Source organism: Bufo bufo, chromosome 4 (assembly GCF_905171765.1).
Source record: "Bufo bufo chromosome 4, aBufBuf1.1, whole genome shotgun sequence".
NCBI lineage: Eukaryota > Metazoa > Chordata > Amphibia > Anura > Bufonidae > Bufo > Bufo bufo.
This window is the reverse complement of record NC_053392.1, coordinates 397400121-397425120: the sequence shown is the minus strand read 5'-3', so window position 1 is coordinate 397425120 and position 25000 is coordinate 397400121. Positions and strand designations below refer to the sequence as shown.

The following is a 25000-nucleotide window of genomic DNA, read 5'->3' as shown; positions in this document are numbered from 1 at the left end:
GGGTATTAGGGCTCATTCCACCAGAGCAGCATCCTCATGGGCCTAAGCCGCATCAGTCTCGTTGGATCAGATTTGTGGGGCGGCCACATGGGCCAGCCCTATGACTTTCTTTAACCATTACAGATTGAACGTTTATAGAAACCAGGACTTGTCCTTTGGTTGCAGAGTACTTTCAGCTGCAGTCCCTTCCTAGGCATATTTACTCTGTCAATCCTCCTGTGAGTGGCGTTGTGGAGGCGCCGGGGAAAGAGATAATTACTCTTAACGGTAATTGGTTTTTCCAGTAGCCTCCACAACTGCACTGGGATTTTCCCACCCTATTATATTTCTCTTTTGTTTACTATAATGATGTAATTATCCTTTTGTTATACATATTCTTTCTTGCGTCATTTCCGTGTCCTCTTTTATTGACTGAATAGGTAAGGGGGAGGAGGCCCTTTAAATTTTCTGCTTCTACGTTGTTTCCTGTCCTGGGGGGCAGGGACACCCTCCTGTGAGTGCTGTTGTGGAGGCTATTGGAAAAACCAATTACCTGTAAGCGTAATTATCTTTTTTGGCCACCAGGCGGCAGGCCAACATAAGAAATGAGCAATAGTCAGTAATAAATGCATTTTAGAAATCCATGATTGTTCAAAATTAAATTTTTTTATTTTTTTACGCTCAAATACGAGCTTCAAAATCATTACAAAAACAGTAATTAAAAAAATATTAAATATATAAAAAATATAAACTTAAATCATAACGGAAAAAGGATCAAAATGGCGAATTTGCATTTTTTTTTTCATTGCTTCTCTTACCTAAAAAATAAATATAAGAGAATGCGATCAAAAAGTCACACACTCCAAAATGGTATCGATAAAACAGATTGTCCCGCAAAAAATGAGCCCCCCACACAGCTCAGTAGATATCACTATAAACAAAGTTATAGGGGTCAGAATATGGTGATGTTAAAAAAAAAAAAAAAAGATATATATATATATATATATATATATATATATATATATATATATATATATATATCTCTCTATATCTTTTTTTTTTTTTAAGTTTGAAATTTTATTTTTACACCATTTAGACTTAAAAAAAAAAAACTATACATATGAGATATCGTAATTGTACTGACCCAGAGAATGAAGGGTCAGTTTTGCCACAAACGGAAGGCCGTTGGTACAAAATCTGTAAAACGGTAGAGGAATTGCGTTTTTTATCCTATTCCATGCCATTTGGAATTTTTTTAAGACAAAAATGTTTTGCAGTGTGACAGGATATCAGCGTTTTCTTTGTTAGTTAGTTAAAACAAGCTTACATATTTCCTCTGCCGCAAACTTCTCAGATCCTCCTGCCACTAAAGGTGGTCCTTGTTTTTTCTTTGAAGCCATTAAAATAAATCTACTAAGGTCATTTAGCATACCAGCGCAATTATTTCTTTTACACTGATCCTCATAAAACTGTTTTACAAAGTGCTATGAAGAAAGGAAATAATGGGTCTGTACAGAATAAGGTGCTAAACCCCTTGTCAGTCCGCTGCTGAAGTGGTATCTCTCATACGTCCAGCTCTGCAGACCTCTTCGCTCTGCACTTCGCACTGGTACCTAATGGAACATCACACGCAGCTTTCCCTGAAGTGTGTGAACGTGGTTCTGTAAAACCCTACTTGTGTTCTGTTGAGGATTTTCTGTTTAGGATACTGCATGTAAGTCTGAGGGAACCCACATCGATATACTACTATATACTATATACTACTACTGTATACTGCATACATTACTCATTTTACACGCTGTCCAATATAGAGCAGAATGAGACTGGTATAGATTTGTGGGAAAAGATTAATTGAAACTGGACCGTTAGTGATTGACAGCTATCTCTGTATGCCTGCTGTTAAGGAGGCATACACGTTCAATAGCTGTCAGTGGAACCATAGTCTAACTCCCTCATATGTGAGTGGTTCGGCCAAACGTCTTGTGTTTTCAGTGGGGAGATTGAAGAAAGCTGCTGCCAGACACCTCTGGTGTTGGCTTATTCCCCAGGAGAACACTTCACCCCATTCTTCTCCTTCCTGAAATCCTCTAGCTCCCCATACCCATTAGACTGTTGGCCAAAACTGTTCCCGTCAGGTTTGGCCGACAGGCACTAATGTGTATTGTGGCCTTTACTGGGTAGACCGTCAATCACTGAGTCACTGCTTACAGTACGCAATAATTTCAGTCAGTAAATCGGGTTGTACTGAATCTTTTCCCACAAACTTGTATATTTTAGTCTACTCAGATCCTACAAGAGACCGTGTTCAATATTACGGCTTGTTTTTAATATGGGAAATATTACTGAAGCTGCCCCTCCACGTAGGGCATAAGAGTACTCATGTTAATGTTTCAGCTGTGAACGATTGTTGGCATGCTGGAGGAGCCATTATGTAAGCCTGCTTGTGTGCCCGTGTTATTATACAGCGCACCCAGCATGTCATCTTATCACTCTGGTCGGGGAGAGTGCTCTGTAACCACTGCTAAATGACCAATCTGGTTTATTTCTTAACTTCCATTTGTTGGCATGTATTTTAAGTGCTAGAAATGGTCAAAGGGTGGAGAAAATTTTGAAAAAATTGTACATTTTTCTTTAACGTTAAGCGTAGTTACATTTTTTTAAAATTTATTTATTTATTTTTTCAGCTTTGCTGATACATCAGAAGGCAAGAATGGAGCGGCTTCATCGAGAACTTGAAGTACAAAAGAAAAAGCTGGACAAACTTAAAACAGAGGTCAATGAAATGGAAAATAATCTCACCCAGAGACGCTTAAATAGGTCGAATTCAGTTTCACAGATTCCATCAGTAAGTTTACGCTGAGCATTGGGTTGTTTGCTTGGCTCTCCAGTGTTTCAAAAATGTATCAAACCTGTCAGGTGATTCCTACTGTCCTATCTGAGAGCAGCATGGGATGGATGCTGAGTATTCGTAGGTGTGTATGGTGTGGAGCAGGATTGAGTCAAGGGCTATTGACCCAAGCGTATTCCAGACACACTCCCTCTCCGTGTTAGGGTGCACTCACACACAGCGGATTTTGTTTGAATTTCCTCAACTGAAAATCTTTTTTTATTCATTTTAATGGAGTGACAAGCACATGGAATTTTGCAAGCCCCATTCAAATGAATGGAACAGATTTTCAGTCACAGAAATTTCTGCAGTGTGTGAGTGCACCCTTACTCGTATTATCTGCCATGGAACTTCATGTTTAACTGATGGCATTATATTACATTATAAAGATTTATGATGCTGTGCGTTTAGGTCTGTTGGACTGTGACAATGTGAGTAATACGTCTACACTTATGGAAATATCCCCTAAAAGGCAGCGTAAACCCAGTAAGAGACAGACAGAGCATTGTCTAATTCCTCATACACAGGGCGTGTCCACAAAAAGCTGTCAATCCCTTTGTGTTGAAGGGGTAAGCAGGACTCGCACAGGCTCTCCTAGGAGTCCTGTTATCACTTTCTCTGCATATCAGAGCTCTGCCTGAATCCTCGATCAGATGTTGCTCTCAGAGGGCAGTAGAATCTCCTGATGGCTTACTTTACAGTGTGTATGTGATGGGTCACAATTACTATGAAACTATTGGCTTATATTGCAAAGTGATCATATGGTGGTAACCTTCTCTAGGTATTCAGACTATGTATGAAAAAAGATGGAGGAGGCGCTCTTTGCAGTGTCTCTCTGCTCTGGAATGTACACAAGACCCATGTTGGGTCCTCACGTCCGCAAATGGGTCCGCATCCGTTCCGCAATTTTGCGGAACGTGTGCAGACCCATTCATTTTCTATGGGGACGGAATGGATGCGGACAGCACACAGTGTGCTGTCAGCATCCGCATTTGGAGAGCGCGGCCCCGATCTTCAGCTCCGCAAAAGATAGAGCATGTCCTATTCTTGTCTGCAGCTTGCGGACAAGAATAGGCATTTCTATAGGGGTGCCGGGCGGGTGTGTTGCGGATCCGCAATTTGCGGGTCCGCAACACACCACGGACGTGTGAATGGAGCCTTATAATGTTTTACTGCCCTAATATGGCAATGGGTTGTCCAGTTGGTACAACCCCTTTTTAAAGTTTGTCACATCATGATTTACTGGCAAATGGCAGTACCATGTCTGACATTTTGCTCCCCAGAAGTGTCATGAAAGCTGTATATGTGACCTATCAGGAGATCAAATGTATTTCAGTGGACTTTGTCACGATTGTTGGCACAGCTTCTTTGTTAGAGAAATTCTGTAGTGTGCACCATGCATAGTTTTTAATAAAAATTTTTGTACCCTACCTAACTGTATAAAATGACTCCTTTTCTTTTTGATTTTTTTTTTTTTTCTTTAAGCTGGAAGAAATGCAGCAATTAAGGAGCTGTAACAGGCAGTTGCAAATTGATATAGACTGTCTCACCAAAGAAATAGATCTTTTTCAGGCAAGAGGTGAGAGTCATGGAGTATTTGTTTCTTTACATCTCCCCGGTTCTTAAAGGGTTTGCTATTTTCTAGATACTATTGACCAATGTGTATATAAGATGACCATATGGCACTTAGTAATTTATCCTTTGTTGATATTCTACACCATTTTCTATATTTTGTAAGGTATGCCCCATGAAGGACAAGTCTTCTGCGCTGTCCGCATATAGGTCCTGTCCATAAAATGGCTGCTGGTGGAGGGTCATGTGAGCAGGCTCCTCCATTCAGATTCCCTGCCACCTGCACTGTTAGGAGTTTAGTGCAGTGTGTTAGAGTGGAGGAGGCTGAGCGATGTCTGGTCATACAACCCTCCACCAGCGAATGGGAACCATTCAGCGGTCCAGGGGAGCAGATCCAGTATCACAGGTGATGCAAACATACACATAATGAACATATCTTAGGCCACTTTCACACCTGCGTTAGGTACGGATCCGCACCTATAAATGCAAACGATGGCATCCGTTCAGAAAGGATCCGTCCGCATTCTATGTAAAAAAGTTTAAGTCCAATTGTTAGTCAGACGGATCCGTCCCGACCCCACACCGAAAGTCAACAGGGGACAGATCTGCCCGCAACCGCACCAACCGTCCCCTGTTGACTTTCGGTGTGGGGTCAGGACGGATCCGTCTGACTAACAATTGGACTTAAACTTTTTTACATAGAATGCGGACGGATCCGTTCTGAACGGATGCCATAGTTTGCATTTATAGGTGCGGATCCGTCTGTTCGAATGGCAGACGGATCCGCACCTAACGCAGGTGTGAAAGTGGCCTAAGATATATGTTCATTATGTGTATGTATGCATCACCTGTGATACTGGATCTCCTTCCCTGGACCGCTGAATGGTTCCCATTCCAGGCTCCAGGTGCGGACACTTTGCTGATTAGAGGGGGTTGGACCTTGTGCTACATAAAAAGGAATGGTTTTAATATGTGTGTTTGTCTTGCTGAAGGGCTGGATTCTGTAGCCCGAAACATATTACTACACCTTTTTCCTGTGATTTTGGTGGATTTTATATGATGAGCCAATAAAGAACTATTTTTTTACTCCACAAGAAGCTGGATTCTCTCTTTCTATCAGTAAATCTACGGTGCATCCTTCCTCAGCACAAAATAGACAGGTTAAGTGAAGACGTGCGAGTCTTGATGGCTTCAAAAAATCGAACTATCAGGCAAGGGATGGCAGTTCTTGGCAGAATGACCTCCACAATTCCGGCAGTAGGTTGGTCCCTGTTTCGCTCTAGGACGCTTCAGTGGCAGATCCTAGAAGAATGGCAAGGATCATTGTCTCCGCTGGACACCCCTCTCCCTCTCACCCCACAGGTGATACAGTCCTTAAACTGGTGGCTACAGTCTTCAAATCTGTCTCAGGGCTTCCCCTGGATTCTGCAAGAGCAGGTAACCATAACCACGGATGCCAGTTTGGAGTCTAACAGCCAAGATTCCCAAAATGTCAGAACTAAGAGCGGTGCTGCTAGCCTTAAAAGCTTTTCTGCCCAAGTTAAAGCGAATAGGAGTAAATATATTGTCGGACAACTATGGTGGTCTCCTACCTAAACAGACAAGCAGGGACAAGATCAGAGCGTCTTGTGTCCTTAACCACAGAAATTTTCTATTTAATAATTCCTTTCATTCCATTAATCAAAGCAGTACACCTAAAAGGAACAGAAAACAAAGTCGCAGAAACCATTTGGATCAAGCAGAATGGTGCCTGAATCAGGAGGTCTTCAACCAGATAGTTCACCTTTGGGGTCCTCCTCAGACCTTTTTGCAACCAAGCAAAACAGAAAATGCAGTCTCTTCTTTTCCCTGAATCCAGGAGATTTTCAATCAGGGATAGACGCCTTCTCCCTTCCTTGGCCGGATCAACTTCTGTATGCCTTTCCTCCTCTGGGACTTCTTCCAAGGGTATTGCAGAAGCTGAGGCAGGAACAGACTAGGCTCATTCTAATTGCACCCTTCTGTCCGAGAAGGACCTCTTTGCTAAGAATCCTGTCCCTGACGGATCCTTGGATTCTTCCGGACAGGCACGATCTGTTATTCCAGAGACCTGTCTATCATCCAGAAGTAAAGAACCTCCACTTGGCAGCTTGGCATTTGAGGGGGAAATATTAGAACGTAGAGGTCTATCCAAAGAGGTAATTTCCACACTTATCCTGTTGTAAGGCGGTAACCTCCACTATTTATCTTAGAATATGGAAGACTTTTTGGGGACTCCCATGGATCCTTTGACTCCTCCCCCTATGTCTAAAGTTCTCGATTTTCCTTCAAGAAGGCCTTAATAAAAACCTTAGGCTTGGTACCCTCAAGGTACAAGTCTCTGCTTTGAGTGCCTTTTTTGATTGCCCAATTGCCAATCATCCTTGAATTATTATTTTTTTTTATTTATTTTTTTAGGGCAGTTAGTAGGATTAAGCCTGTAATCAGGTCGTCTGTTCCCCCGTGGGATCTGAATTTAGTCCTGTCTAGGTTAATGGAGCCTCCTTTTGAACCACTACAGGATTTACCCATTAAAATATTATCTTTTAAAACTCCCTTCTTGGTGGCCATCACCTCAGCCAGAAGGGTGGGGGAGATTTCTGTATTTTCAGCTTCCCCTCCTTATACTAACATCTTGGCGGATAGGGTGCTAATTAAACCGGACCCAGCGTTTCTGCCTAAAGTGGTCTCTCTCTTTCATAGGTCCCAAGATATTGTTCTCCCATCTTTGTGTCAATCCCCTAAAAATGAGAAAGAAAAGAAACTGCATTGTCTAGATGTCAAAAGATGCCTGTCACATTACCTGAATGTCACCAGTCAGTGAAGGAAATCCTCTAGGCTTTTTGTACAATTTGGGGCAAAAATATGGGTAGTATGGTTACATCTAGGACTCTAGCCAGGTGGATAGTAGAGGCTATTGTTTTGGCCTCTTCCTCAGCAGGGCAGGTTTCCCCTTTAGGTTTCGGTGCTCATTCAACCAGATCCGTTTCAGTTTCATGGGCAGAAAGAGCTAATGCATCTTTAGAGCAGATCTGTAGGGCTGCCACATGGAAGTCTCCCAAGTACCTTTTTTCGTCACTACAAGTTATATTTAGACTCTAATGTAGAAAGTATTGAAGGCGGTAGTCGTCGTCTCTCCCCCCTCCCCAAGCTAGTCTCTCAAGGGTACTGTCATGGGCTCATGGAAAAACTATTACCGGTAAGTAATGCTAAATTTCTAGCAGGGGCGCCGCAGACACTTCATCGTTCTGCGCTGCTCTGGGCCTGACGTCACACAGTGCGTCAGGTCACGGCCTGTGTACGTCAGGAGGTCAGTGCAGTGCTGAACCATGGAAGAGCTGTGGAGTGTCCGGAGGCCCCCTGGCTGGAAAGGTGAGTATTGCGGGCCAGCGGGAGACCACGGAGCGGGAATAATAGCAAGCTCTTCACTCCCGCTCCGTGGTCACGTAACACAAACGAATCCTCGATGCAAAAAATTTGCATTGAGTATTTTTTGTAGAATTACGCCTATTTAATAGAGTACTAGTTGCAGGCCTAGTCATATAGTGATCTTATATACACATTGGTCACAAGTAGCCAAGAAATGGGCAAACCCTTTAACTTTTAATGTTTACCTTTTCATGTGTATTCTACTGTAGTTAACCCTGTCATGTAAGATCTGGTTGCCTAATACTGTTTCTCAAAGGAATTCACTTTCTCTTACTGTATGATGAATATTATTAGTCATAAAATACAGTTCAGTTTTTGTGAATACTCCTAAAATACAATTCTGTTGCAGTGCAGCTCATTTTGTAGGCCTTCAGTATTTATGTGGCATGGAGTGGTTGCCTATTCATTCTGCCCTGCTTTTGTATCTTTTTTGAATGTTTATACCACTTTATAACTAACTTCTAAAGCCTTGTTTCAGTTTTAGTAACATGAAATTTCTTGTCTGAAAAAAATCAATTTAATAACCATTAACTTTTATGTTTTGTTTTTAGGGCCACATTTTGATCCCAGTGCCATTCATAATTTCTATGATAACATTGGATTTTTAGGCCCCGTGCCGCCAAAACCAAAAGGTACACAGTCTATTGGTAAGTACATGCTAAACAAAAAAAAATATACAGGGTGAAGCAAAAGTCTGGACACATCCTTTTAACTGTTTAATTTGTAGAAAATTGACTTCCAATGTGTGAAAGGATTAATTGGCGGCTGCATTATTTGGTGGAGGAAATGTCAGCCATATTGAATTCACATCGGGTTTTTCCAAAGTGAGGATAGAATTTACTTAACAAAACCTATATGACGACCTACTAGGGCCACACGGAATTGCATAATACAGGTCTCTAGATGACGACCAAAATGGTCGCCAATGCGACTTAGAATTTACAAATGGCGACAAGACTTTTTAGTCTTGTCGCCATTTGCGACTAGACCCGCAGCTCTGCAGTTGAATACAGCGGCGGGGCACAGGAGATAATGTTCTCAGAAGCGCAGTGGAGGAGTCTCTCCCTCCTCCCTGTGCTGCCGCTGCCAATAAGAGAGACTGGAGGAGGAGGGGAGGGGCTGTGCCCACTGCGCCACCAATGAAGATAACTGACCTGTTAATACAAATACAGAATCAAATATGCTACGGTTTTATCTTTTGCCTGATCAGTCAAATTGACTGAACTGAAGACATCCTGATGCATCCTGAACGGATTACACTCCATTCAGAACGCATGGGGATATGCCTGATCAGTTATTTTCCGGTATAGAGCCCCTGTGACAGAACGCTAGTATGAAAGTACCCTAAAATATTACGTTTAAATCCCCCCCTTTCCCAATTTTACATATAAAATATATAAACAATAAATAAATAAACATATTACATAGCGCTGCGTCCGAAAAGTCCAAACTATTAAATTATTTAAAAAATCTATGCGGTGAGCGCCGTAACAGACATAAATAAATAAAAACCATGCGATTCGCCATTTTTTGGTCACCTTGATACCCTAAAAAATAGGTTAGGACTGTTCTATTATGGGCCGAACATTTCATAAAATGCGAAATGCATGCAGCTTTTTTTTTTTTTTTTGGCGTGGTATTGAGTAACGCAATACTTTTTTATGGTGACAAAAGCGAATCAAAATTTTGGTATCGAAACAACCCTACCCCGATCTGATCGGCGTAGCATTGTCACAATACCAAAATTTTGATTCGGTTTCGATTTGGCGACTAAAAATTTAATTTGGCTCCTAAATTGTTCAGTAGCCAATGGCTACTAGGTATTTTTTTTTAGTCTTGAGCACTGTAATACCTACATAGATATAGTGTATAGCCAGCTTATAAACCCCAAACAACCATCTTGTTTGCAAAAAAAAATCACTTTATTAAGAACGCGTATATAAAAAAAAACATATACAATGGAGTCCCTACCATTTCAGTGGCACAGGAGAACGTAAAAGAGGGACAGCTGGGATGAGACTAAAAATTTTGAACAAGCTTAAAGGGATTCTGTCACCAGGATTAACGATATGTAGATATTTATATGTGCCCATTAGTCTTCATGCAGTGTTTACAATGATCCCTCTGTTTATGCTCTGTGTGCCTTATATTCTTATAAAAAGCGATCTTATTCATAGGTAAATCACCTGTCAGGAGCCCAAGGGGTTGTCCCACGATCTCCTGGAGCCCAGCACCGCCCATCGATCCGGAGCCCAGCACCGCCTACTACTTAATTTATTCACTGCACTATCCTGACGTCATGTAATCTCTGTTCCGTAGTCTTGCACAGGCGCAGTGGACACTGTAGTCTGCGCCCGTGTGGACTACTGGCACCGACTTCAACTTGTCCACTGCGCATGCGCCGGCTCCCTGTGCACCCCGATCGGACCGGAAAATACTTTTTCTCTGCACAAGTTGGTCAAAATTGTCAAAGGAGCGATTGCTGCCAGAAGATTCCTACGCCTAGGACCGTCTTGCGCAGAGAGTCTTTTCCGGTTCGGGGTGCACAGGGAGCTGACGCTTGCGCAGTGGACAAGTTGAAGACGGTGCCAGTAGTCTGCACGGGCGCAGACTACAGTGTCTACTGCGCCTGTGCGAGACTACGGAGCAGAGATTACATGACGTCAGGATAGTGCAGTGAATAAATTAAGTAGTAGGCGGTGCTGGGCTCCGGATCGATGGGCGGTGCTGGGCTCCAGGAGATCGTGGGACAACCCCTTGGGCTCCTGACAGGTGATTTACATATGAATAAGATCGCTTTTTATAAGAATATAAGGCACACAGGTCATAAACAGAGGGATCATTGTAAACGCTGCATGAAGACTAATGGGCACATATAAATATCTACATATTGTTAATCCTGGTGACAGAATCCCTTTAAGAACTGGCATTTGGCGAAACGTGTTGGTAGGTGAGGGACACTGGTATGGGAGATGTGATTTATCTCTGTAAATTGGTAAGCCCTCTTCAGGCCTTTTGGCTCTCCTCTATTACTATTTTGCAATCTTACTGCTATAGATTTGACATACTATACTACACTTTTTTGTGTGTGAGTTTACAATGATTATTTTTCGATGCAATATATGTGAGACTAGTTGGAAGACATCCTTGCTGTGCTTACCTTGTATACCTATTATACTTGGTCTCATCCCAGCTGTCCCTCTTTTACCTTCTCCTGTCCCACTGAAATGGTGGGGACTCAATTGTATGTTTTTTTTTTTTGTTTTTTTTTGCTGACAAGATGGTTGTTTGTGGTTTATATCCTGGCTAAATATTATATCTATGTAGGTATTATAGAATTTACATAAGTATCAGTTATGGCCTATCTTTACCTGTTTAGGAAACTTTTACCTCGTTTACCTGGAAGTACTTTTACATGACTTGTTCTATGTGTCCACCATTCTGCCGGATTCACGTGGTTAAATGTTTAGTCCAGTCTTCATGAATGTTCTGAAAAATTGCAGGTGATCCTTCTCAGCACTGTAGGATTCGTCATTTCAGGCGAGCGGTATGGTCTATAACCTGCAGTTTAATCCAGGTGATATGCAGTATGGCTCACCTGAAATGTCGAAGTATTACTGCATTTTTTAAGCTTGTTCACGAAGACTTAAACGTTTAACCGTGTGCATCTGGCAGAATGGTGGACACAAAACTCTGTATTTCCCACTTATATTGATTTTTTTTTTGCAGTCTTTCTGCTGAAACAGAAGATTCATACTTGCCTGCTCTAGTTCTCCACGCTGCATCCGTGGTCTACATCCAGTGGTGCACGGTCACGGTCACATGCACCACTCCAGCTAATGACTGGCTTCAGCATTGATGTGGCCACAAGCAGCATGTCAGTGCTGAAGCTAGTCATTGGCTGGGGTACTGCATGTGACCATACCCTTACACCACCAGATATAAACAGTGCGGGGGTCGGAGGATGGAATTAACGTAGTGGTGTGGAGCAGGCAAGTATGAATCTTCTGTTTCAGGAGGCAGGCTGCCGGCACTTGCTTAAAAAGAATTTATAACCAGAAAACCCCTGAATTGTCTATTTAAATGTCGTGTGTGTGTATGTATATGTGTGTGTGTATATATATATATATATATATATATATATATATATATATATATATATATATAAAAAAAAATTTATGTCACTGTTTTTAATATTTTTTTAATAAAATCATGCAGTTTTCACACTGGCTACTATTCCTTAAATATGCTAAGACTTCCTTTCTTTTTGAGAGCAGCAGCCACATAGACACAAAGGACAGCTGACCCATTGGGGTAGATTTATTAAAACTGGTGTAAAGAAAAAAGACTTAGTTGCCCATAGCAACCAATCAGATTCCACCTTTCAATTTTCACAGCTTCTTTGGAAAATGAAAAGTGAGATCTGATTTCCCCATGGACTTCTATTGGGGAGTTCTCTAGGCATGCCCTGTGACCGGTCAGGAGGGAGCTGATAAGCTGTGCCATCACCTATTGTGAATGGTGGATCCTGTGTTATCTATATAGAGGTGTTACTTTTCCTTGTAATTCTGCTTGTAGTGATAATAATAGCTACTAAAAAGTTATCTGTACGGAACAGGAAATAATGGCCAGTGTGAAAATTGCAGGATTATATACATTTTTATTAAATATAAGTAGACATGGAAAAATAAAAATCACCAAAAATTCTAAAAAAGTTTAACATAAAAACGTGACTTTAACGGGTCAATTTCTGATTTCACAGTCCCTTTACCTCATAAACAGGTAAAGATGGGTCAAAACTGACACTTTGTTTCTTTCTGAGTAAATTCTAGCCAAGAATGATACATCACTTAACCCCTTTCCCATTTCAAGAACCTGAGCTGAGCGAAACTGGTTAATACGTGTTTATGGTTGATTTCAAAAGTATCCATTCTTGTACACCACAAGCTCTTTCATGCAATAAGAGCCATTTTTATTATTATTATTATTATTATTATAAGGTTTAATTTATATTAAAACCCCTCTTTGGGAAAATGTCACTGGGTCTTGTGTGAGATCATTTTTACTGTATTAGTAAATGTCTTGTTCCCATTTAGATCAAAGGTCTACTGTCAAAACGCCAACAAAGGTTAATGACACCGAGGAAGATGAGGGAGCTCATTGGAATTGCACTGCATGTACTTTTCTGAACCACCCTGCCTTAAACCGATGTGAACAGTGCGATATGCCCAGGAATTACTAAGGCAGTAGGTCAATTTTGTAAATGGAAAATTGTCAAAAACAGCATTTTTAATTGATAGGAGAAAGAATGGCCTTGTGGTTGTTTACTAGTAGTAAACATTAGCCCACAGAATAATACCTCAGTGTTGTATTGTGCGCAGTTGGGCTTTTTGCCCTTTTCTTAAATTCTTTATTCAGTGTAAGACTGATCCGCCTGGTTCCCAGCTGACCGCCTGTACCATGTACAGTATTAATAGCCCTGAAAGAAGATTTCTCACCGTGCCCAGTGTTTTGGGTCCTTACTACTTTTTCTCAGCAGAAGTTACTGGATCGTTTTGGGATATTTAGAGGAGACGCAAAGCAAGAAATTGTATTGGCTTTTAAATTCTCCATATGCGAAACCAGCAACCCCCAAAACAAACACTAAAAACACAAAGGATTTACAACTTGCTGCAAGCTGTTACCGTCACGTGAACAGAGGAAGGACTATGCAGTTCATGTGTTTTAAGCGCTTCTCGGGAACCTCCCATGACTTGTGAAACCAGCATCAGTACAATCAAGTGCAACAAGGATGAAAAACTGCATGTGTTGTCTCTGTACGATACAGTGAAATTACCTAAAGCTTTTTTCCAGTTGTACATAGCCCTGAAGCCTGCTCCAAGTGACCTTATTTTCCTTCTCACCTTTATTAATTTCATGTTCTTCTGTATGTATAGTGTAATAGTGTTTTTTTTTTTTTTTTAAATTTTTTTCTTTTTGTTAGTGTTTTCCTTCTCCTTTATTTTCTTTTGGCACAGCCCTTGTCCTTTTTAGATCTTTTATCAAAAATGTGGTGCCTTTTTAACTGGGTGGTGGTGGGGAATAAAGCATTGTGCATAGTTTAATTTTGTCGGTCATCTCTCCACCACAGAACTTATTTCTCTTGTATATCCTGATCTCCTGTGAAAATCATGAAAAGGCACAATTTTCTACCATCTTTTTCTGTACACATTGGACTTTACAGTGGGTGACTTTATTTTATTTTTTTATTGACATTTCCTAAAAACTTGCCTTTGACTATTTTATTCCAAAATGTGCCAAATGTCTCATGCCTGTTATAAGTCTTAGAACAAGTGGTATATTTATAGTAAAAGAAAAAGCCCAATTTCCTAATGAGTGAATGATAGGCACTCCTGAAAATCCTAAGAGGATCTACAATCTGCTTTTAAATTGCCCATATTGCACCATCATATGTTCTGTAATATTTTGAAGTACTGTATTGTCAATCTTGTCTATGTATCTAGGTTTGTTAAGAATGAAAGAACCTTTGTTGATGCCCAGGAGTTGCATAGGAAGCTGTTTTAACCTATTTTTATGCAGATGGGTCCATGTTCTTTGTTACAGTTGTACCCTAAAACAGATGCTCTTATGTCAATGTCGATCTGGGTAATTCTTATTTCTTCATTCCCCAACATAAATATTGAGTTGTGAGTTTTGGCCATTTTGAAAATAATCACTGGTATGAAGCAATGATCTGTTGAACATCATAAAGCTTAGGAAAAAGTACCACGCATTTCGTAAGCAAATCACTCTTAAGGAAATTAACTGATACACTGCTTGGCATCTCAAAGAAATGTGCGTTATTGCTGCTTTTATTTAAGTATTAAGAGAGAAAATTAGTGACAATCAGTGGCTCACCTTTTCTTTCCAGCTTTTGTATTCAAGTAGCCATTGGTTTAGTGAAGTCATCCACTGTAAATGACTCCACATCAAACATTGTTGTTTTTAAGGTTTTTGTACCAGAAACTAAAATGTGATGAGCCTTCTTTCTTAAGGCTATTCATTGTGTTGCAGAATACATTTCTAGGTAACCAAAGTGTTGCAAAGGCTTGTTATGTTTTGGGCCTTCCAGCACTGTAATTGGGCTAAACAGCAGAACCAAAGCACTTACAAGCAATGCTTTTTGTTGAAGACCATTTTCAGCTTCATCTGCAGTTTTCTGTGAAGATTGACAAATTTTTACTTGTTTTAATAATAAAACCTAATTTGGATATCTTGAGCTGATGGTTTTGTGATTTAGCTGGGTAAACAGTCTTTGTAACAGATAAGTTATTTATAAAAAATAAAAAAATATATATTCTAAATACTTCTTGTCTGTGTATTTGTTCATTCAACATAAAGCAGGAAAACAAGGGTGAACTCTGGCGTGAGTTGCGTTACAGATACATTCTGACAAGAATATAATGAACAAAATTGTGATGGAATTGTGTGGAATAATGCACCAAAATCTGCAGCACTGTACAGAATGGGGTAGAAAATGCTATAGTTAAAGTGGTGCTGGTATGTTTGAGATTTTCACACAGTTTCCTAAAAATACAGCATTTTGCAAAAGTTTTAAGCAGGTATGGGAAAAAATGCAAAGTAAGCATGCTTTCAAAAATAGAAGTGCTGTTAGCATTTTGTTAACTGAGAAAAATAAACGAAGTGAAGAGAAATCTAAATGAAATCAATATTTGGTGTGACCACCCTTTGCCTTCAAAAAGGTATAAATTCTTCTAGGTATATATGCACAATGTCAGGGATTTTGTAGGATAATCAGGTGTATGGTTAACCAGTTATACCAAACAGGTGGTGGTGATCTTCATTTTCATATGTAGGTTTAAACACTCATTAATTGAAGCAAACAGCTGTGAAGGGGGCTTAAAACTTGGTGAGGAAAAGCCAGACTAAGCACACCAAGTCACAAGGTAGTTATAATGCATCAGTGAGGTCAGGCAAAGATTTCAAAGCAGACTATGGTTTCAACATGTGTTCAAGCTCTTTTGAAGAAGCGCAAAGAAACTGGCAACATTACATCGTTAGAGAATTGTTAAAGGGGTTCTCCGGGAATTAAGAAAATGAAAATACTTACCGCTTTTATAAGGCACCCCAGATTTTAGAGGAGGAAAATAAGAAAAAAAAAATATTCATCAGACCCCCATAAATATCAGGACATCCCATCAGACTCCCATATCAGCCCTCCATCAGACCTCAGAACAGCCTTTTTGTTTTAGACCCCCCATCAGACCTCAGATCAGTCCTTTACTTTCAGACCCCCATTAGACTAAAATGAACGTCCTTACCTCTCCTGCACTGCGGCTCTGCTATGGGTCCAGCGTCGTGCTCTCCTGTCTTCTCCGGCCCGCGCTGCACTGTCACCTGACTGCGTCATAGTGTGCGCACTACATCCTGACGCAAAACGGGGTCAGGACAGTGTAGCGCCAGCCCCAGCAAGAAGACCAGGGAGGGTGAGTATCGGAAGCGCTTTCAGAGCTTCTTCCCCGCTCCCGGCACATAATGCATACTAGGAAGCGCTTCCATAATGGCTTTATAAGATGCACGGCCATTTTGCCCCTATGTTTGGGGGGAAAAAAATGCATCTTATAAAGTGAAAAATAGGGTAAATATTATTTCATTATAAATGTTACCAAATACCTTTTATTAGTTATAATGGCTCATTTTGTCTAGGAAGCAATCATTAGGAAAAATAAAATGGCTGCCATCCTACTAGTCCACACAACCTCTCTTAATTGTCAGTGATTATGATCCTGAATGCAGTTTAATATGATCTTCAGATGAATATCTGTAGGAATGGAGTTCATGAGGAGACATGAAGTACAGAGAGGAGGTGGGGTTGTGGCTGATGAGCAGCAGCAATTGTATGCAGTTTCCATTATCACCGCCTCACCTTCCCTGTCCCGTCGTGTCCATCCTCTCTGTACTTCAGGTCTCCTCATTAACGCCATTCCTAGACATTCAGCTGAAGATCTTATCTGTATTCAGGATCATAATCCCTGACAAGCAGCGCAGAGAGAAGGATGAGGCAGCTCTTTACCTCAGTGTTGTAAAGTAACTTGTCCTGCTGTATGATTAGGACAGGTTTTGTGTGTGCTAATAGGACGGCGGCCATTTTATTTCTCCTAATGATTGCGCCCTAGACAAAATGAACCATTATAGCTAATGAAATGTATTTGGTAATATATTTATACTAAAGTAATTAAGTATTTTCATTTTCTTAATTCCCGAAGATCCACTTTGGAAGGTTGGAAAAAGACAAGAGTCCATTAAGTCCAACCTGTAAGGCTACATGCACACGACAGTAGGGAAAAAAAGTCAGTTAAAAACAGACACTGTCAGTTTTTAATGTCCGTTTTGCATCAGTTTTTCATGTTTGTTAACAATGGACATGAAAAATTGATGAATTTGATTGGCAGTTATTGCTTGATTGGCAGTTATTGCTAGACCCATTCTTCTGAGAACACCCACAGGATGGTAGGCCCCCAGCTAAAATAATGTCCCCGATTATTAGTGTAGGAATTTATATATATATTTTTTTTTTTCTGCCCCCTGCCGTGATGCCCCCTATTTTGGCCTTAGCTAAAATAATGTCTCCCATGGTGTAAATTATTATATATATATTTTTTTTATAATGCCCCCATGTAGGCCCCCTGGTAAAATAATGTCCCCATAGTGTAGGATTTTTATTTTATTTTATTTTTTACCACCCCCAGCTTTAATAATGTTGGCCCCCATCTTAAATAAAGTCCCCCATGGTTTAAATAATGGACCACCGCATTTTTTTTTAAAGTTTTTCTTTTTTAACAAAAATAAAACCTCACCTTTATCCACTTGCTTGCGCTGCAGCAGTCTTTTCTCTCTTCACTGAACAGGACCTGCTGAATGACCTGTGATGACGTCACTGAGCGCTCCCACGTGGTTACGTCACCACGCATATCGCAGGCCCTTCGACAGGTCCTGCTCAATGAAGAGAGAAGAGACGCTCTTCTAAAAAGTCTGATATGCAGTACTTTTAGTCTGGCGGCCTTTTGCCGTGCTGCGCCGGAGCTCCGCCCCCATTATAGTCAATGGGACGGAGCGGCGGCACGGCAAAATAGTGGCAGGACGGATCCGACAGGGTGAACAGCCTGTTGGATCCGTCCTGCCGCTAGTGTGAAAGTAGCCTAAGTTGAGTACCATAGACACTGGTCGTCCGAAGAAACTTAGTGCAGCATATAAGACATATCATGCTTACTTTCTAAATTGGAAGATGCTCAGCAGGGCCATCAGATGTGGCAGAAGCTAGTGGGCCAAAAAATAAATAGACTTTCGACATGGAATTAAGATTAAAGAGGTTATCCCATGATTAATGTAAAAAATAAATAATCCGATGACATATAGTATATTACAATCTCTTTCTAACAAAGCTAGAACCAGCTCTGTACCTCACATGGATCCAGAGATATCCCCATTCATCACTCTGCTAGATTTATATCTTTTCTGGTGCAGCTCGGGAGGCATGCTTGGCTCTCCCTATCACAACGCAGTTGAAGGATGAGACTGTCCTGCTCACTGAGAAGACCGAACATGCTCAAAGGAAAAAGAACAAAGCAGGTGGCGCTATACAGATAAGTTGTATTCAATAACTCGGTAGCTATACAAAATTATGTAATTACAAACTGTCGAATATTTTTTGTGGGACAACCCCTTTAAGCAACTTAACTATGCACAAAAACATGAATAAGTTGCATTTAATCAAATTAAGTTTAATGGTGACCTCATTGCTGAGCAATACAGACAAATACTTGTTCATCATAAAATCCCATCAGGGTAGCATCTAATTAGTTCCAAACTTTTTCTGCAGCGGGACAACAACCCCAGACATACAGCCAATGTCGTTAAGGCCTCATGCACACGACCGTTGTGTGCATCCGTGGCCGTTGTTCCGTTTTCCGTGATTTTCTGCAGACCCATTGACTTTCGGAAAATGCACCGTTGTTCATCCGCGGCCGTGATCCGTATTTACTGTCCGTCAAAAAAATAGGACCTGTCCTATTTTTTTTTGACGGACAACGGTTCACGGACCCATTCAAGTCAATGGGTCAGTGAAAAAACACGGATGCACACAAGATTGGCATCCGCGTCCGTGATCTGTGGCCTTGGCAACTTTCACACAGACGGATCGCAGATCCGTCTGCATAAAAGCTTTTTCGTGAAAACTCATATCCGACAGTATATTCTAACAGAGGCGTTCCCATAGTGATGGGGACGTTCAAGTTAGAATATACTGAGAACTGTGTACATGACTGCCCCCTGCTGCCTGGCAGCACCCGATCTTTTACAGGGGGCTGTGATCCGCACAATTAACCACTCAGGTGCCGCACCTAAAGGGTTAATTGTGCGTATCATAGCCCCCTGTAAGAGATCAGGTGCTGCCAGGCAGGAGGGGGCAGACCCCCTCCCTCCCCAATATTATATTCATTGGTGGCCAGTGCGGCCTCCCCTCTCTCCCCCCCCCCCCCCAGTTAAAATCACGTTCCGAATCCCCCATCATTGGTGGCCAGTGCGGCCTCACATCTCCCCCCCCCTCCAGTTAAAATCACGTTCCGAATCCCCCATCATTGGTGGCCAGTGCGACCTCACATCTCCCCTCCTAGTTAAAATCACGTTACCCCATCATTGGTGGCAGTGGAGAGTTCCGATCGGAGTCCCAGTTTAATCGCTGGGGCTCCGATCGGTAACCATGACGCTACTGCAGTCCTGGTTGCCATGGTTACTTAGCAATTTTTAGAAGCATTATACTTGCCTGCGATGTCTGTGACCGGCCAGGCGCTCCTCCTACTGGTAAGTGACAGGTCTGTGCTATAGGCAATGCGCCGCACAGACCTTTGACTTACCAGTAGGAGGAGCGCCCGGCCGGTCACAGACAGCGAAGGTAAGTATAATGCTTCTAAAAATTGCTAAGTAACCATGGCAACCAAGACTACAGTAGCCTCCTGGTTGCCATGGTTACCGATCGGAGCCTCAGCGATTAAACTGGGACTCCGATCGGAACTCTCCGCTGCCACCAATGATGGGGGAACGTGATTTTAACTAAGGGGGGGGGGGGAGAGATGTGAGGCCGCACTGGCCACCAATGATGGGGGATTCGGAACGTGATTTTAACCGGGGGAGGGGGGGGGGAGAGAGGTAGGGCCGCACTGGCCACCAATGATGGGGGAACGTGATTTTAACTAAGGGGGGGGAGAGATGTGAGGCCGCACTGGCCACTAATGATGGGGGAACGTGATTTTAATTAGGAAGGGGAGAGGCGAGGCCGCACTGGCCACCAATGAATGTAATACAGGGGAGGGAGGGGGGTCTGCCCCCTCCTGCCTGGCAGCACCTGATCTCTTACAGGGGGCTATGATACGCACAATTAACCCCTCAGGTGCCGCACCTGAGGGGTTAATTGTGCGGATCACAGCCCCCTGTAAGAGATCGGGTGCTGCCAGGCAGCAGGGGGCAGTCATGTACACAGTTCATAGGATATTCTAACTTGAAGCGTCCCCATCACTATGGGAACGCCTCTGTGTTAGAATATACTGTCTGATATGAGTTTCACGATCTAACTCAAATCCGATGGTATATTCTAACAGAGGCATTCCCATGGTGATGGGGACGCTTCAAGTTAAAATATACCATCGGATTGGAGAAAACTCCTATCCTATGGTATATTAAAGGGATTCTGTCACCTCGTATAACACAAATTCAGATTTTAAACCAGTCATGCTCCACAGCTTACCTTGAATTGGCTGTGCTGTTTTTTATTGTAATCCGTCCAGCAGTTTTGCAGAAAAACGACTTTTATAAAACCCTGAAGGTGCCCAGAGGGGCGTTATGTTCCCCTTTGTGTGCCCAGTAACGCCCCTCTTACAGTGCCCAAAACGCCTTCCTCCAGAATCCCTAACCCCCCACAGCGTCTCATCCCTCTCCTCCCCCTCCCTGACGGCCGAGCGAAGTCTCACGCGTCACTCGGCTCGGCGCATGCCCAGTGACGACGATGAAGCTCCTGCCCTCAGTCTCCAGCAAATCGCACTGGCGCAGCCCTCAGTGGTACTGCGTCTGCGCGAGACTTCGCTCGGCCATCAGGGAGGGGGAGGAGAGGGATGAGACGCTGTGGGCGGTTAGGGATTCTGGAGGAAGGCGTTTTTGGGTGACAGAATCCCTTTAACTCCTGACTTTACATTGAAAGTCAATGAAGGACGGATCCGTTTGCAATTGCACCATTATTGTGTCAACGTCAAACGGATCCGTCCCCATTGACTTGCATTGTAAGTCAGGACAGATCTGTTTGGCTCCGCACGGCCAGGCAGACACCAAAACGACTTTTTTTTTTTATGTCCGTGGATCCTCCAAAAATCAAGGAAGACCCACGGACGAAAAAACTGTCACGGAAAAACGGAACCCGTTTTTGCGGACCGCAAAAAACAATGGTCGTGTGCATGAGGCCTAAGAAACATCTTCAGCAAAAATAACAAAGTCCTGGAAGTGATTATATGGCCTCATCAGAGCCATGATCTCAACATATAGGGGAATTTATCACGAGGGTAATATTTGAGTCCATTTCGGATTACTTTGCACCAAATTTATCAAATGTCTCACATTTGTAAAATTTGGTGCCTAACCCTTTTATCTAGACATGCTACTCCAGTTTTCCTACTCCACCTACTGGAGTGAGTTTGACTTTTTTCTTTTAAAAGGCTGTGATAAATCTGGAGTGAAACACATTAACAGGTAACCATACCCATTTTTCAGAACTGGAATGAGTAAAACTGCAAAAAGTCACAAAATGTTTACGCAAAAACCCCCAAGTTACAAAGCCCCTATTTCCTTATCATCCACCATGACGGCTACCATGGAGAGATGACACTTGTCCTCTATAGGGGCAGGAACACAGAGTTTAAAAGGCCACCACCCACTCTCACCCTCGGTGTTTTCCTGCCCCTATGGAGGCACCTACACAGAGCACCTCCGGAAGGAGGTATTGTTAGTACCTGGATGAAGACTTTATCCTGAACTCCCTCTGCCCTCCTGCGGTGTATTCCAATGCTGGGCAGAGGTGGAGCAACGGGAGGGAACTCGTCCTCAGCTTGGGGGCCTGCTTTCCCTCCACAAAAAACACAGGGGTCTTCCTTCCCTCCCAGACGAGGAAGATGACCATAGATCCAGCGCTGCACGCTGGCCTTACCATTGCCGCTGGGCGCGCGCTCGGATACTTCCGGGTGGGGCCGGAGTTAGACGCAGTGGAACACATGACGCCGCGCGCGCTGTGATGACGTCAGACGCCGCTCGGCTTAAAGAGCGGCACTTTCAAATCACAAAGCCTCCACTGTGAGTCCTCCCTGCTTGGACAAACATGTCTACTCCGGCCACCCCAGCATACACCATGGATCAGGCGGAACCCCCCTCGGTCACTCCAACTGTGAGTTACCCTGTGGGGGTCATGAAACAAATGTATCCTTCCTTTATAGCTGCTCCTCTTTTATAGGGAGCAAAGGCAAAGATTAAAGCCAGAAACACAAGATGTGCCACTTGTGCTAAAAGGCTGCAAGAAGGTTATGCTAAAAAAAAAACTCTGCCAGCCATGTATTTATGCCCTATTGAAAGAGGAACAGCCGTCCATCCTAACGGAGGTTAAATCGATGATACAAAATGAAATCAAATCCTCGCTAGCCAAAAATTTCAATTCCATCCTCCTCTGATCCAGAGGACATGGATTTGGGCCCTTCCAAACCTAGACCAATTGAGGGTGATGAAAGTCTGTCAGAAGGGGAAATTATTGAGGATTTTTATTGAAGATTGTTTGACCCAACAGAAACAAAATTATTTAATGACACGCCTAAGATCGACGTACAAGTCGCTAAGGTGGTAAAAAAGACTTCCTTGCCATTCGAGGACTGTTCTCAATTGTCCGATCCTATGGAAAGGAAAGCCGATGCCCTGCTACGCAAATGTTGGGAGGCTTCTATGTATGGTATCAAGACCAACATCGCTGCCACATCTGTCGCCAGAACCATGTATATCTGGCTAAATGAGCTCGAAAGCCACATAAAAAATAAAACCCCTAGGGAGGAAATCTTAGGTTCAATTCCCTAACTGAGGTCTGCCACTGCCTTTTTAGCGGACGCTTCCACAGATTCCATACGTTTTGCTGCCAAGGATGCAGCTCTATCTAACGCCGCACCTCGCGCCTTATGGGTTAAATCCTGGGGAGGAGACAGAACATCTAAAGCAAAATTTTGCTCTATTGCCTTCTCCGGCGAGTATGTGTTTGGTCCTGTGTTGGACACAATACTGGAAAAGGCAGCAGACACAAAAAAAGTTGTTTTCTTGAAGAGAAAAAGAAAAAAATCCTTTCGTCCCTTTCCCTCTCAGTCGAAATCATATAGAGGCAAAGGTAAAACGGGTTGGTGGAGTTATCCCAAAGGGGACAGGGGCAGAGGGTTTCTCCTCAAGCCACAGAATAAACAAACCGAAAAACAATGACTCCAAAGTAGGGGGCAGATTGAGAAATTTTCTGTTAACCTGGCAGGAAGTAACCCAGAATCCTTTGGTCATAAACTTAATCCAAAACGGATATCGTATAGAACTTTCCTCAATCCCCCCCAAGAAGGTTTCAACTAACCTCACACAACCCCAAAACATTGCAAAAAATCTGGCAAGGAGTCCTAGATTTAAAATCCGCAGGCGTAATAACGGAGGTCCCCAACCCCGAAAGAGGGAGGGGTTTTTACTCAAGTTTATTCCTGGTCCAAAAACCAGACGGATCCTCCCGTACTATAATAAATCTAAAAGGATTAAATCAACACATATACCGGAAATTCAAAATTGAGTCCATTTCCTCCATCATTCCACTAATCAAAAAAGGTTCACACATGACGTCCATAGACCTAAAAGACGCGTATTATCACGTCCCCATACATCAACAGTCTCGGGCCTACTTAAGATTCGCCCTGCAAGACGAAAAAGGCGTAATAAATCACTTTCAGTTTACAGCTTTACCCTTCGGCATCTCCTCCGCCCCCAGGGTATTTACGAAAATTGTAGTAGAAATGACCGCTTTTCTCAGACTAAAAGAAGTAAAAAAATTTCCCTACCTAGACGACTTTCTCATAATAGGAGACTCATCAACAAAAACACACAATATAACTGACTACGTCTTACAAGAAATGTCCAAACTGGGCTGGATAATAAACAAAAAAATCATGTTTAACTCCAAATACCCAAATAAAATTTCTAGGAGTACTTTTGTCCTCTGTGACCTAGTCGTCATCCCTCCCCATAGAAAAGCTGGTGGATTTCAGGGAGAGAGTACAGAAATTTCAGGCTCAGAAAAAGTGCTCGATAAGAGAAGCCATGAGCATTCTAGGATCTATGACATCCTGTATCACTACGGTGGCTTGGGCCCAAGCCCACTCCAGAACAATGCAGGCTTGGATCTTAAGGAACTGGGACAGAAAACAGTCCTCACTGGACAGGAGAATATTAATTCCACACCACGTAAAATTAGATCTAAACTGGTGGAAGGTAAGGAAAAACTTGTTAAAACATGTAGCCTGGGAAACAACCCAAGAGGTCCAAATCATAACGGACGCAAGCAGTCAGGGGTGGGGTGCCAAAGTAGACTCCTCAAACTGGCAAGGCAAATGGTCAGACGCAGTAAGTATGAAATCTTCAAATTACAGAGAACTGCGTGCAGTGTGGGAAACCTTAAAAGTAGCCCACGGCCAACTTCTAAAGAAACACCTAAAAGTATTTTCGGACAATACGACAACAGTAGCCTACTTAAAACACCAGGGCGGCACAAAATCCCAAGGTTTAATCCGGTTGGCAGAACTAATCTTCCAGTGGGCAGAAGAACATGTACTATCTAGAACGGCGGTCCACTTAAAGGGCTCAGAAAACCTAGAAGCGGACTACCTGAGCAGAAAAACTATAGATCAGGGAGAGTGATCCCTGTTCCAGGATGCCTTACTAAAAATTTGCAAAAGGTGGGGAACTCCGCAGATAGATTTGTTCGCGTCAAAAGAAAACGCAAAGGTCAAACGCTTCTGCTCC

At 42.5% G+C, this 25000-nt stretch overlaps 1 protein-coding gene across 2 annotated transcripts in view; it reads left to right on the top strand.

Annotated features, from left to right (window-relative positions):
- TAB2 (TGF-beta activated kinase 1 (MAP3K7) binding protein 2) overlaps positions 1 to 15182 on the top strand; it is a 142134-nt gene extending 126952 nt beyond the window's left edge. The window contains exons 5-8 of one of the 2 annotated variants that reach the window (XM_040429267.1): positions 2664 to 2824; positions 4352 to 4445; positions 8437 to 8532; positions 12982 to 15182. In XM_040429267.1, coding sequence (XP_040285201.1) covers positions 2664 to 2824; positions 4352 to 4445; positions 8437 to 8532; positions 12982 to 13127 — 497 coding nt within the window. In that variant the 3' untranslated portion in view covers positions 13128 to 15182. The remainder of the gene's footprint in view (positions 1 to 2663; positions 2825 to 4351; positions 4446 to 8436; positions 8533 to 12981) is intronic. The other variant, XM_040429268.1, reaches the window with a different exon arrangement.
- The last annotated feature ends 9818 nt before the right edge of the window (positions 15183 to 25000 follow it).